Genomic DNA, 18861 nt, shown 5'->3' on the forward strand with positions numbered 1-18861 from the left:
ATAGCTGATATTGCCCTCATACAAGGGGGCCATCCTCGAGTCATTGGATCTAACTGCTGACTACAATAGCCTATAGGTATTTGCTGGTCACCATGTTTGAGTCAACATACCAAATGTGTTCCCCCCATCTTCATGAACAGAAAGAGAGAAAGTTCATAGTTTGGGTGTCTTATTGCTGGGGCATTTATTAACCTTTTTTTTTTTTTTTTTAAAAAAAAAAGACTCTTGCTCTGTCACTTAGGCTGGAATGCAGTCGGCTCACTGCAACCTCTACCTCCCAAGTTCAAGCGATTCTCCTGCCTCAGCCTCCCATGTAACCGGGACTACAGGCGTTTTGCCACCACATTTGGCTAATTTTTATATTTTTAGTAAAGACACGGTTTCCCCATGTTGCCCGTACTGGTCTCGAACGCCTGGCCACAAGTATCTGCCCGCCTCAGCCTCTCAAAGTGCTGGGATTACAGGCGTGAACCACTGCACCTGGCCTACTAATCTTTCTTTAATTTGTTGCACAGCTGGTTGTCCCTCACGAGTCCACATGATGGGATCAGGCTGGTCATTCTTTAAACGGGTACAAATGGGTTGAGTCACACGATAAAAATTTAGTATCCAGCTTCTACAATAGCAAGCCAACTCCAAGAACCCTCTAAGCTATTTTTTAGTAGGAAGCATCAAAAAAGCTAAGATTCCTTTGATTCTATCAGGATTGATGCTCAATCCTTTGGCTGACATGACATGTCCCATATGTTTGACTTGAGAAAGACAAAATTAAAGTTTACCCTTAATGTAATGGCCAATTGTTGAAGTAAGTACAAGTTTTCTTTCTTCAGAGGAAGAAAGTGTGTCAGAGCAAAGGAGGAGTTATGCACACACTGGATGAAGGATGAGGATCCCCTGAGAGAAGTCCGAGTCTGCTAAATTCATATTTCAGTATTTGGGAAAAGTAAGTGGGTCACTGTATATCCCTGTGACATCACAGTCCAAGTATACCGTCATTCTCTCCAGGAAAAGGCAAACAAATACTGACTATCTGGATGTATAGGGATGCTTTAAAAAGGCACTACAGAGATCCGCAACTGAAAAATATTGTCAGGGACAGGCACAGTGGCTCACATCTATAATTCTAGCACTTTGGGAGGCTGAGGCGGGTGGATCACTTGAGGTCAGGAGTTCGAGACCAGCCTGGCCAACATCATGAAACCCCGTCTCCACTAAAAATACAAAAATAAGCTGGGTGTGGTGGTACACATCTGTAATCCTAGCTACTTGGCAGGCTGAGGCAGGAGAATCACTTGATCCTGGGAGGTGGAGACTGCAGTGAGCTGAGATTGTGCCACTGTACTCCAGCCTAGGTGACAGAGTGAGATTCCGTCTCAAAAAAAAAAAAAAAAAACACTATCGTCCTTGATATTTGGTATGGCAGACAGGAGTATGAAGGTTAAGAAGCACTGGATAACTAGGTATTATAATACTGTCTACAGCCCTTAAGTTTTGTACAAATCTCCATCCTCTTCCCATTTGGTTCCTTGACAAGGAAAATGGGGGTGTTGCAGGGACTGATGCAGGGAATAATAAAACCTCTCTCAAGATAATCTCATGATTGGGGCAACTCCATCTATGGCTTCTTGCCATAGTGGCTATTATTTTACATTAAGCAAGAGATTCTTAGTGTTAATCTCAACCTTTATTGGAGTAGCTAAGAGTATCTTTCCTATGTCTGTGTTAGACTGGGACTACAGCTGGTAAGAAATAGTTTCAAGTAAAAGCTCAGCTTCTGGCATTAGTAGAAAAGTTGACGTTTAAAAGGAGCCTTATGGTTTCCTCCCCTTTATTATATTTCACTTTGTTTTCTCATTTTCCCAATCACATGAGGGTGTCTTTACACCACTAACATCAACTTGTGATTTTTTTTTTTTTTTTTTTTGAGACGGAGTCTCACTCTGTCGCCCAGACTGGAGTACAATGGTGTGATCTCGGCTCACCGCAACCTCCGCCTCCCAGGTTCAAGCAATTCTCCTGCCTAAGCCTCCGGAGTAGCTGGGATTATAGGAATGCACCACCACGCTCGGCTAATTTTGTATTTTTTTAGTAGAGACAGGGTTTTTCCATGTTGGTCAGGCTGGTCTCAAACTCCCGACCTCAGGTGATCCACCTGCCTCAGCCTCCCAAAGTGCTGGGATTACAAGCATGAGCCACCGTGCCCGGCCAACTTGTGATATATTATGAGGGCATCTGTTGGTTTGCTTTCCCCAATCCCATGGTTTCAGTTCCAGAAACATTTCCCACTTTGAGGAAAAAGAGATGAGCATTATGGATGTCATGGAAATTTCAATCCAGAAGGTTAAACAGGCACTTCTGGGCATATCAGGAAAACATGGGATTGGCTGAGGGTATCACATTCATAGCCCTTGGGAAGAAGCCAAACCCAATGAACCACTAAAGCAAAGATGTGAACTTAAGGCAAGAGATAGGTTTATTAGGTATACCCACCATGTTAACTTCTTCATTCCTCTGAGAAACGGGGTTTTCAAGTAAGGTGGAATTTATAACTGATACAGCAGCTCCTGTGCCTATTATTGTGTTAATTTCTCCCAAAGAGTGAGTTAAAGCAGCATATTGGGAGAAATGAAAACCCCCTATTTCCTCAGAGGAGTCCTAGTTTTCCAGTTTATCATCCTGTTGTTTCCATTTCAACGTCCTGTAATTCCTTTTAAAATGCCTAGTTTCTTGTAGTAGTGACAGACAAGGGGAGAAGAGTTCTTAGAACCAAGAGTTCCTGGCCTGGGAGTTTTAAGAGGTTAACTGTTACCATTGTTAAATGTACAGCCTTTTGATTTTCCTTTTTTATCATTGTGCAGGACAACTGGTCAGCTAGTTGACCAGTCATTAGTTCTGGCCATCACCTAGTCAGTCATGTGACATTTGACAAGAGTGGGTGGTGCATCATCCAAATTGTTTGTGAAACTTTAATAATGTGTCATTTTTATTGTTTTCAAAGTTGTCCACTGACATCTGCAATACTGTTTTCATGTTTTATCAAAGTGGGTAAAAAAAATCTACAACAGGTCCATCTGCATTCTGGCAGCATTGCTGGATTTTAATCCAATCTACGATCTTTTTTTTTTTTTTTTTTTCTGACAGAGTCTCACTCTGTCGCTCAGGCTGGAGTGCAGTGGTACAATCTCAGCTCACTGCAACCTCCGCCTCCAAGGTTCAAGCAATTCTCCTGCCTCAGCCTCCTGAGTAACTAGGATTACAGGCGCCCACCACCACAACTGGCTAATTTTTGTATTTTTAGTAGAGATGGGGTTTCACCAGTTGGCCAGGCTGGCCTCGAACTCCTGACCTCGTGATCCACCTGCCTTGGCCTCCCAAAGTGTCCGGCTGTAATCTACGATCTTTTGAAAAAAACAAGCGAATGGCATTTAACAGAGAAGCTGCTCATACCCACGCATCTTTGAACCATCTTCTGAAAGTTGGGGAGTTGGCTAGGGCAGAGGTCATACTGGATTTTCAGGAACAAGATCTATTAGGGGATCCAACCACACTGTGCTTTTTCTAGCTATTCCCTAGCTTAAGCAGCTGAAACCAGCATGTAGACAAGCCGATAAATGTCAGAATGACCTGGGTCATAGATTTTAATTGTGAGTTCAAATTCTTTGGTAAAGCAAATCCCATCTTCATAAGGATCAGGAAATTCCTTAACTATGGCCCATAATTTGGCCTTCGACTAGGGTTGATAGAGAATCAGGACTCCAGGCAGGCCGGGCATACACGCTGCTGGTACTGGAAGTGAACCACTGGGACCGAGCATGAGCAAGCCAGTGAGTGGGTCCCGCAGCCCCCTGGACCCAGGGCCAAGCATGGTGGCTGCCAAGGTGGCTTTAACTGAGAGAGCAGATCCAACTGAGCTTATGCCAATATTTCTGAAGTATGCAAGCACTGAGAAAAATGGTGAATTTTTCATGTCTCCCAATGACTTTATCACTCCATACTTGAACATTTCTGGAGAAAGCCGGCCTAACCCAACGACTGTGGAACTTTTAAGTGGGGTGGTGGGTCAGACCAAAGATGGGAGGAATTTTGTCCCAGCGTTGACGATGCTAAGTTTGATCACTTGATGACGGTGGCATCCACCAGATATTTCCATTTTAATGACTAATATCTTTTCAAGAATGTGTGGGCTTTTGATTGGTCCTGGGTGCCCCTGATACTTTGTTTATGGTAGCCTTTCAGCTGTTTGACAAAGCTGGCAAAGGAGAAGTAACTTTTGATCAGAAAGAGGATGGTACCAGCAGTCTACAGGTCTCATCCTAGTCACTGTTCCCTGGTACCAATGGTAACAACTGACATTTATCACCATCAATTGGTTTTGCCTGTTTTTAAACTTAATTGGAACTATGCAGAATGTACTCTTTCAGTCTGGCTTCTTTTGTTCAACATTTGTGAGATTAATCCATGCTGTATTTTTTATTTTTCTTCACTGTATAGAATTCCGTTGCGTGACAGCATATCCATTCTAGGGTCGATAGACATTTTGGGACATTTTCAGTTTTGGCTACTACAATCAACATTGTTTTATGTATTTTTGGGGTGGGTGGGTGTGTGTGCATATGTGTGTGTGTGTGTGTGTGTGTGTGTGTGTGTGTGTGTGTGTGTGTGTGTGTGTGTGTGTGTGTATTTCTAGGAATAGAACTGCTGGGTCATAGAAAATGTGTACATTTACCTTCAGTAGATCTTGCTAAACTGTTTCCTAAAATGATGGTACCAGTTAACACTCATACCATCATTGTATGACGGCTCCATTTATTTCAGATATTTGCCAACACTTGGTATCAGTCATTTGTTATTTCAGTGATATCTCAGTGTGGTTTTGATAAGCACTTCCCTGATTCCAAATGGGTCCTAGAACTTATTGGCCATTTAGGTATCCTCTTCAGTCATGTGCTTATTTTCTGGATACAAGACCTTTGGTGGTTCTATGTTCATAGATGTCTTTACTCTGTTCACTGTTACTCATTTAACTGAGTTTTGAGGAACTTAAGTTCCTAATTTTAATGTAGTACGAATTATCAGCATTTTCTTTTGTAGCTAGCTCTTTTTGCGTCCTGATTAAGAAATCTTTGCTTTCCTCCAGGTCGGGAAAATAATCTCCTTTATTATTTTCCAGAAGTTTATTTTCCTTTCAAATTTAGATTTTAATTGTTTTAGAATTTGTGATATTTTTACATGGCATTAAAGGTAAGGGTCGAAGATTCTTCCCTTGCCCTCTCCTCCATGGATATGTAGATCACCCAGCACCATTTAATGAAAAGATAACTCTTTTCTTTTTTCTTGAGACCCAGTTTTGCTCTTACTGCCCAGGCTGGAGTGCAATGGCACGATCTCGGCTCACTGCAACCTCCACCTCCCGGGTTCAGGCGATTCTCCTGCCTCAGCCTCCCAAGTAGCTGGGATTACAGGCACCCGCCACCACGCCCAGCTATTTTTTTTGTATTTTTAGTAGAGACAGGGTTTCACCATATTGGCCAGGCTGGTCTCGAGCTCCTGACCTCAGGTGATCCACCTGCCTCGGCCTCCCGAAGTGCTAGGATTACAGGTGTGAGCCACCCTATGCAGCCAAGATCACTCTTTTCTTTATTGCACTGCAGTGGTACTGCTGTCATAAATCCACTATGGGGCTGTATCTGAATGCGCTATTCTTTTTATATAATTGTATATTATCCACTAATACTATACTATCTTAATTACTACAGCTTTATAAGTCATACCTGATAAGTCTTTCAACTTTATTCTTTAAGATTATCTTGGCTATTCTTGGCCCTATTCATTATCAATACAATTTCAGAATAAACTGTTAATTTCCACAAACATCCTGCTGGGATTCTGAATGCTATTGCATTGAATATGTGTAATATCTGTGCGTATGTGTATAATTAAATGTTTTTTTGTTTGTTTGTTTTGTTTTTTTTGAGACAGAGTTTCGCTCTTGTTGCCCAGGCTGGAGTGCAATGGCATGATCTCGGCTTACTGCAACCTCCACCTCCTGGGTTCAAGTGATTCTCCTGCCTCAGCCTCCCAAGTAGCTGGGATTACAGGTGCCCACCACCTCGCCCGGCTAATTTTTTGTATTTTCAGTAGAGATGGGGTTTCACCATAATGACCAGGCTAGGCTGGTCTCGAACTCCTGACCGCAGATGATCCACCCCCCTCAGCCTCCCAAAGTGCTGGGGTTACAGGCGTGAGCCACCACGCCCGACCAATTAAATGTTTTAATCCCGTAAAAAAAGAGAAAGAGAATTAGGAGTCCCCTACCTATCATAGGCTGTTCCCAGAATGAGGCAACCACAGGAAGCATTCCTGGGGAGTTCCTGTCCCTCACTTCTGAACAAGAGCACAACAAAAGCAGGGGCCTTTGGAGCCGTGTTTCCTGTCACAGTCTGTTTAACAAGTGACAGACAAGGAGAAAGAGATGGCAGAAGAAAAATCAGATCCAGCCTGGGGAGTTAGAAAGATGAAGATAGAGTGGTAGGGCACGGTGGCTCACGCCTGTAATCCCAGCACTTTAGGAGGCGAGGCGGGCGGATCACGAGGTCACGGGATTGAGACCATCCTGGCTAACACGGTGAAACCCTGTCTCTACTAAAAATACAAAAAAAATTAGCCGGGCGTGATGGCGGGCGCCTGTAGTCCCAGCCACTCTGAAGGCTGAGGCAGAAGAATGGCGTGAACTCGGGAGGCGGAGCTTGCAGTGAGCAGAGATCGTGCCACTGCACTCCAGCCTGGGCAACAGAGCGAGACTCCGTCTCAAAAAAAAAAAAAAAAAAAAAAAAAAGATGAAGATAGAGTGAAGGTGGAGGTGGTGAAGGAGGCACCAAAAAGAGGTATTTCTGAAGATTTTTTTTTTTTTAATAGGAGAGTATATTTAAGAGCTATCTGTTAACACCTCTAAGTTGTTTATCAGCATTCTGTAAGGAAGAAAGATCATATCATCCTACCCACTTTTGCTACTTTCAAGATACCACTGGAAGTAGCTTCCCCATTCTGGTTGCTTAATTTTTGCACTAGCACCTTCCATCCTAGTCTGCATATATCAAAGGATCTGCATTTAGGCCACTGTGATGTGCAGTCATTCTTAAGTCATCCTGGTCCATTTGTTTAAGGAATTACACAATGAGGCACCCCAAGTACTGTATATTAACCCAGCTGGGGTTTCTAAAGGTGGAGTCAGATGTTCTGCAGTTGCAGGGGATTTGGTCGATTTAGAGGCTTTGTTCTCCATAATTTTTAATACCTTCTCATTAGATTGACTAAGTCAGGAGGTGTTCTGAATCCGAATGTGCAGCTTGCAAACACAAAGCTTGAGGATGCGCACCCAGGAAGCACGAGTTCCAGTAGCTTATTACCTGTGCTCTGAAGTAGACTGCATGAGGCACAGTCTTTATACATTTTTTAAACAGGAAAATATGTGCAGTATGGTGAAGCAATAGTTGAGAATTTGGTTCATATTCAGTGATGTTATCCCTAAAGTAAAGTAAATATGTGGCTGAGTGGGTAGAAGAGAAAAGTTAATAATTGTGTAGGCACCTTAGGGTCTGGTGGAAGGATGATTGATTCCATCCTGCCTTTGTTCTGTATCTGATAAACAAGTTTACAACCAGTATCTGTCAGTAAAATATTTAACAAACTCCAGTTACAAACCCAAGGAGTTAGCTGTTTGTAGGCAGTGGTTTAATTATGCATATGTCCAAACTGCAGCCATCTCGGGCCAGTTTTCTCTTTTCTTCTGACACCATCTATCATCATCTATCTGTCTGTCTACGGTATGCTGTCTGAAGTTTCTTCAAATAGGACAAACATTTTGAGAAGTTTCTCAGGATTTGAAAGGTTACAGTTAAAACATGCCTATTTATGGGAGTTTGTAACGCTTATCTCTGACATAGCTGCCTTTGCAATATACACACATTCCTGGGCCAGAAAGAAATTTAGAGGAGGACTGTGTTGATCAGTTTTTTCTTTTATTTGCTTTCACAGGTGTAATAAATGTGTTGCTTAAATTTTAAAAGTTGTCATTTGTATAGCACTTTACATTTTATAAAGCACTTTCACTGGCATTCTTTCTTTGACTACTATTAGCCAAAAACCCAAAAATTGTTTTAATACTGTAACAGTTAAAAACAATCAACCATGGCCGGGCGTAGTGGCTCAAGCCTGTAATCCCAGCACTTTGGGATGCCAAGGTGGGTGGATCACCTGAGGTCAGGAGTTTGAGACCAGCCTGACCAACATGACGAAACCCTGTCTCTACTAAAAATAAAAAAATTTGCCGGGCGTAGTAGTGGCAGGCGCCTGTAATCTCAGCTACTCAGGAGGCTGAGGCAGCAGAATTGCTTGAACTCGGGAGGCGGAGTTTGCAGTGAGCCGAGATTGTGCCACTGCACTCCAGCCTCAGGGACAAGAGCAAAATTCATCTCAAAAAAAAAAAAAAAAATTCAACCATGCTATAATTATAGCTCTGACCAAATAAACTGAATATCCCAAAGTTAAAAAAGATTAAAGGTAATAACTAAGTCAGCAAAAGCAAAAGAGGTAACTGTAATTATATGGACAATATATATAAACAAAAAATAAAGTTTTAAAACACAACAATCAGTTCTAAACATCTGTTTTGGTTGATTTGTAGGGTTTTATTCTACTTTAAAGCTGTGGGTTTCATATAAATTTAATGATCTTAATGACTGTAACTTAATGAATCTAACCTTAGTGCTGACGAGTCAAGAAGGGGATGAGATAACCACAATATATCAAAGATACAAAAGGGACAATTCTAATCTCATCTAATGAAATTGGGAAGCCAAAGATCAAGAATAATGTCTAATTTTACATCTAATTAAACACATAAGTTTACTGAATAATATACATAGGAAACAAAAAGTGTTTCACAGTGATAGTTTATATTAAAGACGCTATTTAAGAAAAGTTTTCTGATAAATAAAGATTATCTCTTATAAATCTCAGCAATACCAAATACTTGTTCATTTTAAGCTCCAACCAGGAAACAGAATGAGAAATACTGAAATGCAAATTTTAGAGCTTTAGTACCCTTTTTAATATGGAATCAGGAGACAGTGAAAAGGTGATGAATTTAATTCAACTATTTTCTTGTCTTTTTAAATCTTATAAGGGTGTTAACTCACATTTAAGGATATGGAGAGGGTTCTTATGATGATGAATTTAACATATGTTAAGCTCACCTTAGTTGGCATGCATGCTTTGAAGGACATCATTAGTTACTCTAATATAACCCCCAATTCCACTTTCTAGATTCCTTCTTCTGGCTTTTTTATATATTCAGAAGTAAAGCGTTTTTTAATATTCAAAAGTACCTTTCAAAACTCAATAATACCACTGGGTGGACTAGATGAAAGAAAATTGAGAGCAGTAGTCAAACGTGGTAAATAACAGTTAACTTCACAACTGTCCAAGTCATCTTGGGAACTGAAATTCTGATATGCACAAATTAGGGGAACAACCTCCCAAATGAAACTATCCTTAAGTTTCCAATAAACCAAAACCCTAGCTTCTAATTATCATTTTTTTCTTTCTAAAAATCAACTGGCCTAAGTCTTTAAAAACAAAAAAAAACACAAGATAGTTGAAGTGACTTAAATGTCAGCGAATTTTCAGACTGGTTAAATTATGGTTGAAACACCACAGAATGCTGTTTCGACCTTTAAAGCAAGTTGAACAGTAGTAATACAGTATAATCTCACAGGATGTTTTTAAAATGAGACTGTAAGTACACAAACTTCTTTTTAAATTGGTTCTTAAAAATAGTAAATAGTGGTTGCCTCTGAGGAGTACAAGCATAAAAGAAGCTTACTTTCACTTTACTACCTCCTGCTTTTTTTTTTTAACCAAGAGCATCACTCTCCAATAACCTTGGTTATCAAGACACACCTTAACAGTAATCTAAAAAAGCACAGAGAGCTTAAATAAACTTCCTCAAAGACATACAGATGGAGAGACACAAATTAGAAAATACACTCCATGGGAGAGACTACGAAATAGACTGGTAAGATCAAAATACACACAGAGCAGAATGGGAAGGAAACTGCAGACAGGAGACAAGCAAAAGATTTGTAAAGTGGGAAGGAAGCAGCAGTGAACAAAGACAAAAAGAACTAAGCAACCAAAGACAACTTTGAAGTGAAGGAGATGCATTTCTTTAGAGCCAAACTAGAAATGGCAGGATGATGGGAAAGGAAAAGAAATAACATGAAAAAATACTCGTGATCACAAACTGTGGGGATACTTGAGTTCCTGTAATTGGTAATGCCACCACTGACACCATTTTAGTCAATCATATGCTATCATTAATCACATTTAAGTACAGCATCCAGTAAACACTAACAGTGTAACTGGAGCAACACTTTTCACAAACGGTCAACAGGACTAAATGCTTTGTATTCTCCCGCTGCTAGGTCATTTGGCTGCAGTATTCCCCAACAATGAGACATGTTTCATCAGCAGTTAAGGAAAGCCGTGGAGCAGTAAGACATTATTTCCTCTAACCTGCTTCTAGATACCAGCCTACATCTCAGCAAAATTCCTGAATTTAGCTAACTTTAAGAGACAAATGTAAATCTGTCTGGAAGAAAACTGAGAAAGGGGTAGCAGACCCCACTTGTTTGCCAACAGCCTTTCCAAACACGTGCCCTGTCTCTGAGAAATTATATGGTAAAGCGTAAAGCATTTATAACTGTAGCTGTCTGTGGAATCCACACTTGGCTGAAGAGCCTAAAACTCATCCTATATAGGAAAGAGGTCAAACTCAGAAATAAACAAGTCTTCAACTGAAATGGCATAGGTTAAAAATAAAATTACAAATTCAAGTCTCTGGGCTTTAGATAGTGTAAAACACCAGGCCCCTCCAATTTTGGTAGAGTGAAAAAAAAAAAAAAAACTAGGTCTCCCAATTCTAGATTAAGAGGAATTCCAGTGGATGAAAAAAAAAATTGAAAGTGTCAGAAAGAATATTTATTTGCTTTTAATGGATGATTATGAGTTAGAAAATATAACCATACTTGAGTCTGCAATGAGTCAATTTGGAGTCTATTTCTGCTTCTGTCTTTACAACTAAATAGGAAGTCACTCCTAATTTTATTTGCCCTTCTGTAACATTAGGAAATTCTGTTTATTTCCTTGAATTTATAAGAGTTACACATTACAGAAAAATAAATGCTATCTATCCCAAGATATATACAACAAATTTAATTGAAGGTAAAATTCTGATTACTAAAGATTTTCTTTTAAGCCCAGGTCTGTGGGAAAAGAGGAACTTAGCCTTTTCAGGGAGACTTTAAGGTCATGAAAAGCCCCATATACTCCTCTATGAAGCTATTCTCCCATTTTCAAACTTGATAAAAATGTTAAGAAAATGGATACATGATAGTATACACACCTGATTTGACCCAAACCTCAGGAAAGTTCCTTAACCTCACTAATCCTGTTTCCTCATCTATAAAATAATGACAGGCCGGGCACGGTTGCTCACGCCTGTAATCCCAGCACTATGGGAGGCCGAGGCAGGTGGATCACCTGGTCAGGAGTTCGAGACCAGCCGGGCTAACATGGTTAAACAACGTTTCTACTAAAAATACAAAAAATTAGCCCAACCTGGTGGCGCGCGCCTGTAATCCCAGCTACTCAGGAGGCTGAGGCAGGAGAATTGCCCGAACCCAGAGGCAAAGGTTGCAGTGAGCCAAGATCGCGCCATGGAACTCCAGCTTAGGCAACAAGAGCAAAGCTCAGTCTCAAAATAATAATAATGACAAATCCAAATCTCCTGAATAGTATCTGTAAAGCATCAACACAACATCAACACAAAGATCGGCACAAGGTATGCACTCAGCTCTGACAATTCTTTTTACTCACAAATCTTTCTTCTTTCTTTCTTTTTCTCCTCTTACATTTCAGGTATCATTTTGCTTTCTGTCTTTGGGCAATCCACTCGCAGGAAGTTACTAACCAACCTTATTGGTAATACCTATTATTCATTCCCTGGTCCAATCTCTCCCCTTAGCTCTAGGATAAATATGGCCAACTGACCACCAATCCATTCCAATCTTTAAATACCCTGAGAATTAATTATATAATCTTCCCTCCAAATCTGCTCTTCCTCTGTTTACCTATCTTGGTTGTCATCCGCAGTCACACAAAAACAACTTGGAAGCCAGCTGAGCTCTTCCTTCACCCTCTGCATGGCCCTCCATCAAATTTATCGTGAAGTCCTTGGAAATTCTGTTTCTTCCTTCACTTCCATCCCCACTGCCTGTTCCTCATCATGGTGCATGAACTCCTGTCAGAACCTTGTAACTGACTTCCCTACATCCTTTAAACATGTGATATCTTCCTAAAGTTGAACTACTAATCTTCCCTTCCAAGGTACCAACACTGGCTTCATGATAGTATCTAAACTCCTTGGCAAGGAATTCAAAGCTTTTCAGGATCTGCTCCTGCCTACCAGCTGTTCCCAACTTGGAATTCTGATATTCTAAGAGTGTCAAACCAACTTTAATAACTAGCCACCCTCTACTCAGGCTGTTATTTCTGTCTGAGACAGCTTACCCTCCATCCCCTTGACCTGGGAAATTCTCTTAAGAATTACTTATTTTACAAAACCCTTCCCTACCTTTATTAGAACACCTACTACGTAAGATTTCACTTCGTTTACTGCATTATCTCCTCTACTCAATAGTAAACTGCTGTAGAGCAGAAACTAAAGTCTTGTATTACAACCAGGTGCTGGCTGTACACAGTACACAAACGGGTAGAATTTGCTAACTACTCAAAGAGTGGGGCAGCCAAGATTAATATAAACAGTATATTTAAGGGCATGGAATGGGAAATGGTGTCTACAATAAAGACGTGAATTTTAAAAACTAATGTTTTGAAAGGAGTCATTGTTTGCACTATTGATCATAGAAATCTTTTTAATGTTTTTTTAAAAGGAGTCATTTTTCTTTAACATTTGGTCTATAGACTTTTGTAGGAAAAAAACCCTGAGGTTTTAAAAGCTATAGGAAAAAATGTTTCTTGCTTATTTCAAGCAGGAGCAGGGGGGAGGAATTAGACTAGTGCGGGGAGAAATGAGAAATGAGAGCTACTTCAACTCAGCACAGTTAACATTTACCAAATTAAAATAACATTAAGCCGAACCAAACTTATAATAGGTGGAAAACAACTAAATACAAAGCTAGAAAAAGCTAGAAATAAATTCTTTTAGTTCAACTGTAACAACTTGAATATGTAACAGCAATATGCCTGTGACATTAGTATTTCTGAGGCAAAGAGAAAACCTCCCTACCTTGAAAACAAACTCCCTTTTTGGACTAGATGCATTTCCACATTATTTCCATAATACAGAAAAATCCTAGTTGCAGATTCAATAAAAAAAAAACTGGAGAAACAAAAGACAACAAAAAAGTCTCAATTTATAACACCCCAAAATCAAAACATAAGTGTGGGAAATACAGGACAATCTTGTGGACAAGAGAAATCAGAAAGAAAGAAAAATGACATTTTCCAGGTTTCCACAGGACTTTCTGATGTAAAATGGTTGAATCAGAATTGAAAAGACAACCAAGAGTCACGGGCAGTGTCTTCCCAGAACTGCTTTCATAAGGTAGGGAGGGGACCCAAAGACACTCATTCTTTCCACTAAAAATTTACTTAATGTTTCCCCAGAAACGATAACTGACCCAGCCCTCAGTTTTATCTTCTATAAAATGTCTATTTCCCAGTGTTGTGAGGACAACAGCAGCTTATATTTATCAATCATGTCACTTGCTTAATTACAACTTATTTACAATAGGTATTACTACCATTTTACAGATGAAAAAAACTGGATCACAAAGTGACTAGAAGATGATGACAGCTTTGAAACCCAAGCATTACTAACCCAGAAACCTCTGAACAGCAAAACTTCGTGCCTCAATACATGTGTTCCTTTTCTGCTCAACCAATTATATTCCTACCATCTCTTAAGAAAAAATGAAAATGACATACTTTTAAAGCAACCTACTATGTGCCTGGCATGGTAAATTGATTAATTTATCCTCATAAGAGCCCTGTGTAGTTGGTTTAGATTTAAAAGTTTATGCTTTCCCCAGTGAAAAACTTTTATTTTACATGTAAAATGATTCTTAAATTGCTTCTCTGACATAAATATGTCTGAGTTTGAGCACTATGAGTCAGGATTTCCCAGGACTTGATAACCATTCCGGGGAAAAAAAAATTGACCATTCACATTCCAGATATACAGAATTAAGAATACTGTGCAAGGACAGACAGACTTGGGGCCTGCTGTCCACCAGTGATCTAGAATATTCTACCAATTGAACTTCGTATCTCCAACCTCCCACAAAAGCAATACAAAGAGAAGGCAGTAGAGACCTTGTCTGCGGGCCTTTCCCACCCTGAATTCATTCACATTGATAATCCAAATCTCTGTTTTACATCATCCAATTAGTAAAACAAAAACCATTAAGCTCTGTATGTAGTATATGAAATCTGCTAGGAAATGGAAATTCTAGCCATAACTTAGCTATGAAATACTAATTAAGAAAAACAACTCAAACAATCTCAGCGTATTTGCAAAGCACCTCATATGCATTTTAAATACAGGACCCAGAGAAACAGCTGCCAAAGGAAAGCCAAAGTTATTAAATCCAAAGTTTTTCATTTTCTTGACATGCTCTTTCTATTTACTACAGAAATGTACTAATATTGGTTGCCTTTTGGTATTGTAATTTGGTCAACCAAAACTTGGGAAAAATAGGTTTATTAATAACAAAATAATGAAAAAAATGGATTTCAACTAGTATTGATTTTTTGGTGTGTGGGGGCAGGCGCATTCAAGGGTATTATTTCCTAGTAATGATCACTTAGATTCTAGGCCTTAAACGTGATTCAAATGCAAGAGAAATCAGGAAAGAAGCAACAGATACGGTGGTGGGTATCGGATGTCTAGACTACAGGCAAACCCCAAATACCAAAGAAGCATCCATGTGTCAAACCAGCATAATTTTTGAGCTATGCCTGGGTCCACATACAAAAAAAAAAAAAAGGTTAGTTTGAAAATAAAAATCTAGGAGAGGTAACCAGAAGGTCAACCTCAGTTCAAGGGATCTAGAAAGAAGCTAGCCGTTACCCTGTGTCATCTTCCTGAGCAGCTTCCTCCCCAGCCAGCTCCTCAGCCTCCTTACAATATGTTTCCAGAAGGCCCAACTCCCTAAACATTTGCTTCTTCAAGGTCATCCTAAGATAAGGCAGTGAATAACCACCAAACACTGAGTCACGCATACCTTTCGGCTAAAAAAGATCCCCCTTCCCAAAATCATTATATAAATACTTTAAATGCCATGAGGGTTTTCTCCGGAACTCCACCAGAAACAAACTCCCAGACTTTAATTTAGATTGGGCAACTAAATGTGTTCAATTTTGCGACATAAAATATTAAAAGGCTTTTCAAGTCTGGCAAATTCCAGTTCAAAAACAGGTGCTTTTAGCGTACTCTGAATAACAAGGTCAAATTCATTTTTAAATTATTAAAAGAAAAAGAAAAGCTTTTCTTAACCCTCCTTAGGACAACCTAAGGAGGGGGAGAAAGGATTGCTGGGGTAAAACTGTCTCGGATAGGGTCCCTGTTTAACTCAACAGTAATTCCTAATCTTTCGAGTGCCTGAAGTAATGGAAGGTTACAGGAAGAAAATAAAAACAAAGAAACTGACTAGGGTCATAGTTACCAGAACAAACTGCACCGCCCTACCACCTCAAGAAACCAACTCCCCCCACACCAAAACAAACCTTGCCCCTCCCCGCTCCCCCCACCCCCTAGAAACACACAAAGAAACTGGTCGCACGAATGATTCGCCCACAGTCCTCACTTCCCTTAGTAGGGCAACTGGGATCCCCGGAACTTCCCCACGGTGGTTTATCGGGCGTCGTCGGAGCTGGGTCCCCTGGACTTGCGGGCCACAGCTCGGCTGGGGAGGAGGTGCTCGCCGCCCTCGCCCGTTTCCCCGAAAGCAGTAAAATGCCTCCCCGCTCCTCCCAGGGCCCTCGGGTCCCCACCTTCCGTAAATCGCGCTTCCCCCTCGGGCACTCCGGTGACTGCCGAGAGAGACGCCGAGCCAGCAAATAAGAATGCTCCCTGGTGGATTTGTTGGTAAATAAGACATCTCGCGTCGGGAGGAAAGTTCCTGCGGGGGCCGCTCGCCGGGGCAAGGGCGAGGGCAGCGGGAGGTGAACCGCGTCGCTCGCCGCCGCCTCCCTCACCTGCGCCGGAACAACGGGCCCCGCGCCCGCCCGGCCCGGCGCCTCCCGCAGGCCGCGCCTCCCGCACGCCGCGCTGCCGGGGCTTGTTCCTCCTCATGGCTTTGCCCTGACGTAATTCAAACATGGCAACAGTTCGACTTCAAAGGCGAACCCACAGACCTCCCAGACACAGGCTCCCGGGCCACGAGAAACCGGCCGAGGAGTCCGGACCAAGCTCTCCGGACCCCTCGGCCGTCGCAACCCCCGACGCCAGGGCTGAAGCGCCGGGCACTGCCGCCTCCCTCGCCCGCCCGCACGCCCGGAGCGGGGAAGCACGCCGCCTCCCTACGCACCAGCATGGCACCTCGCACAAGTAGCGCCGCCAAAGTTTCCCCACGAGGGGACTGAGGGACAAAAGCCCCTCCCGAAACTCGCCCGAACTTCGAGGGCCTCCGACCTGCACGACCCTACGCCCAGGCAGCGGCCCCGAGCGCCGGGGGCCCGCACGGGCACATGCAGCCCTTTGTTTTCTGTCCAGCCGGGCGCTGCCTACGTGCAGCATCAGGGATGTCGGAGTGTTTCGCAGGGGCCGGACACTGGACGATCACCCTGGGTAGGGGTCCGGACCCCGCGCCCCGAAGAGTCCGGAGCCTGGCCCCCCTGCCCTTCCCTCGGGAGCAGGCCCATTTAATCAAAGTTTTGCAGTGTCCTTGATGAGAAACGCCCGGAGTACCCGCCCCGCACGGGTGGAGAGTTGGCGACTTTCACTCTGCTTTTTAAACTGGCAAGACGCCATCATCAGCAAACCACATTGTCCTGCCGGCCGGACCTGCCCGACGGCGGCCGCATCCCACGGCTCACGCGGGGCTGGACGTTCGGACAAGGACCAGGGTCGCAGCCCGAAGCACGTGGTCTGTCACGTAGAGCACAAAAAGCAGTGCCCTGCGGAGTTCACTGACTCCCGCGGCGTAGACAACGCCGCCGCCTCCGTCTCCAGCCAAGTTGGCTTCCCTGGCCATCTTACAGCGGGGACGGCCGCCCATAAACGGGAAGCCCTCGCCGTGTCGCCCACACCTACGCTACAGGTGAACGCACCGGCAGCAAAACTTCGGGCTCCGAAGGCACCCTGGACACCAGACGCTCTTGGGCGCGGTCCGAAGAGGGTAGGCGAGTGGAAGACGGGTTGTTTTTAAGCGACCGCGTGTTGCTCTCATTGTCGCATCCGCATCCCTCCGGAGTTGAGCAAACAACGCCACGCAGCGTGCGCTCCGGCAGAGCCCAGCACTGACCCCCAAAGGCCGATTTAAAGACCCTCGGCCGCCAGCTCGGAAGCGGATGGCAACTTAGTTTCCGAGCGAATGGCGTTTATTGTCCACCCTAGTCCGGGGGCTGCAGTCAACTAAACCACGAGGTCTCACAACGGCGCCCGACCCTGCCCGCGCCTCGCGCCCACTCGGACTCACCGACCCCGGCCGCTGCGCGGTGGCCAGCGAGTCGCTTTCCTCTCGGGCCTTTCGGCCGCCGGGCTCCTTTCCGCGAGAGAACACTGCGGCGGAGAAAAGTCATTGTCACCTTCAACGTGGATCCCTCAACTCCGGCGACTCCTCAATTATGCCCAGGCTCCACTCACTTCCCCCGCCCCGAGACTTTCGGTTTGCCTCAAATACCCTCCCCAATTAATAAATACACATTAAACACGAGCGTACCAAAAAACCTGGGGTCTGAAGATCACGAAAACAGCGCTCCCAACAATGCCACCTCCAAGACAAAACTTCCTGTGTGTATGTGGAAGGACGGGGGGAGGTGGGTGGAGGTGAAAAGAGAGAGAAAAAAAAAAACACTCTGAAATCAAAGCCTCGTGAGACAGTTTTGCACTAGAAGCATGGTGAGAGTCACTCACCTTCCAAAAGCAGCCGTTCCACGCGCAATAACGTCCCCGAGGTGCGGAGTGCACGCCAGGCCAGTCCCCCTCGAGCGCTCCCTCCTCCTCAACTGCCTTGTCTAGAAAGATTGTCTCCTGCAGTTCTGCAGTTGCTACCGCTGGCCGGGAAGGTGTAGATTCCGCTTTCCCTCTGCGCACGCGCGGCTCCCGGCACAAAATTCTCTTGAATCGAACTTATTTGCATACGGGCGCGCGCACGTCGCTGGCTGGGAGGGGGAGAAGTCCCGGCGACCGCGCGCGCTCCCGAGGCCTCTATTGTCCTTTTAAGGGGAGAAGCTCCGCGGCGCGGGAAACGCGGCGGCCAGAGGGAGACGGGGGCGGTGACTGCTTACTACGGCGGACGTCACATAAACAAACGCCCCGCGGCTGCAGGCCGCGGCGGAGAGGGAGTGGCGAGGTGGGAAAGGGAAAGGTTAGCAACGGAGGGGAAGGCTGCGCTGCTTGGCGTGTTTTCCGCCCCCGAAGTTGTTAGGGGCACCATTGAGCGCTGAAAAATTGTTCTGAAAGCTGCTTTTGCAAAATTCTCACACCTGTCCCCACTTTCGGTGACAGAGGAGGTGATCTTGTAAGCACCCAGACTGAATTTATACTAATCCCAC

The 18861-nt window shown here is 43.5% G+C and overlaps 2 protein-coding genes across 7 annotated transcripts in view; one reads left to right on the forward strand and one right to left on the reverse strand.

The window, feature by feature from the left end:
- SINHCAF (SIN3-HDAC complex associated factor) overlaps positions 1-18428 on the reverse strand; it is a 45901-nt gene extending 27473 nt beyond the window's left edge. Inside the window, exons 1-3 of one of the 6 annotated variants that reach the window (XM_009247594.4) lie at positions 18221-18428; positions 18027-18095; positions 17784-17866 (exon numbers count right to left, since the gene is read on the reverse strand). Coding sequence is in view for 2 of the 6 variants with exons in the window: in XM_009247590.4 (XP_009245865.3) it covers positions 16138-16465 (328 nt within the window). In the remaining 4 variants the exon portion in view is untranslated. 6 annotated transcript variants of the gene reach the window in all.
- Positions 16616-18315, forward strand: LOC100450393 (uncharacterized). The gene has a single exon (XM_002823080.4). The coding sequence runs from the start codon at positions 17034-17036 to the stop codon at positions 17511-17513; it is 480 nt and encodes a 159-aa protein (XP_002823126.1). The 5' UTR covers positions 16616-17033; the 3' UTR covers positions 17514-18315.
- Positions 18429-18861: the final 433 nt, after the last annotated feature.

Source organism: Pongo abelii, chromosome 10 (genome assembly GCF_028885655.2).
Source record: "Pongo abelii isolate AG06213 chromosome 10, NHGRI_mPonAbe1-v2.0_pri, whole genome shotgun sequence".
Lineage (NCBI taxonomy): Eukaryota > Metazoa > Chordata > Mammalia > Primates > Hominidae > Pongo > Pongo abelii.

Excerpts from the sequence above, each read along its gene's own strand:
- LOC100450393 (XM_002823080.4), top strand. The coding sequence starts at position 17,034 with ATGAGAAACGCCCGGAGTACCCGCCCCGCACGGGTGGAGAGTTGGCGA.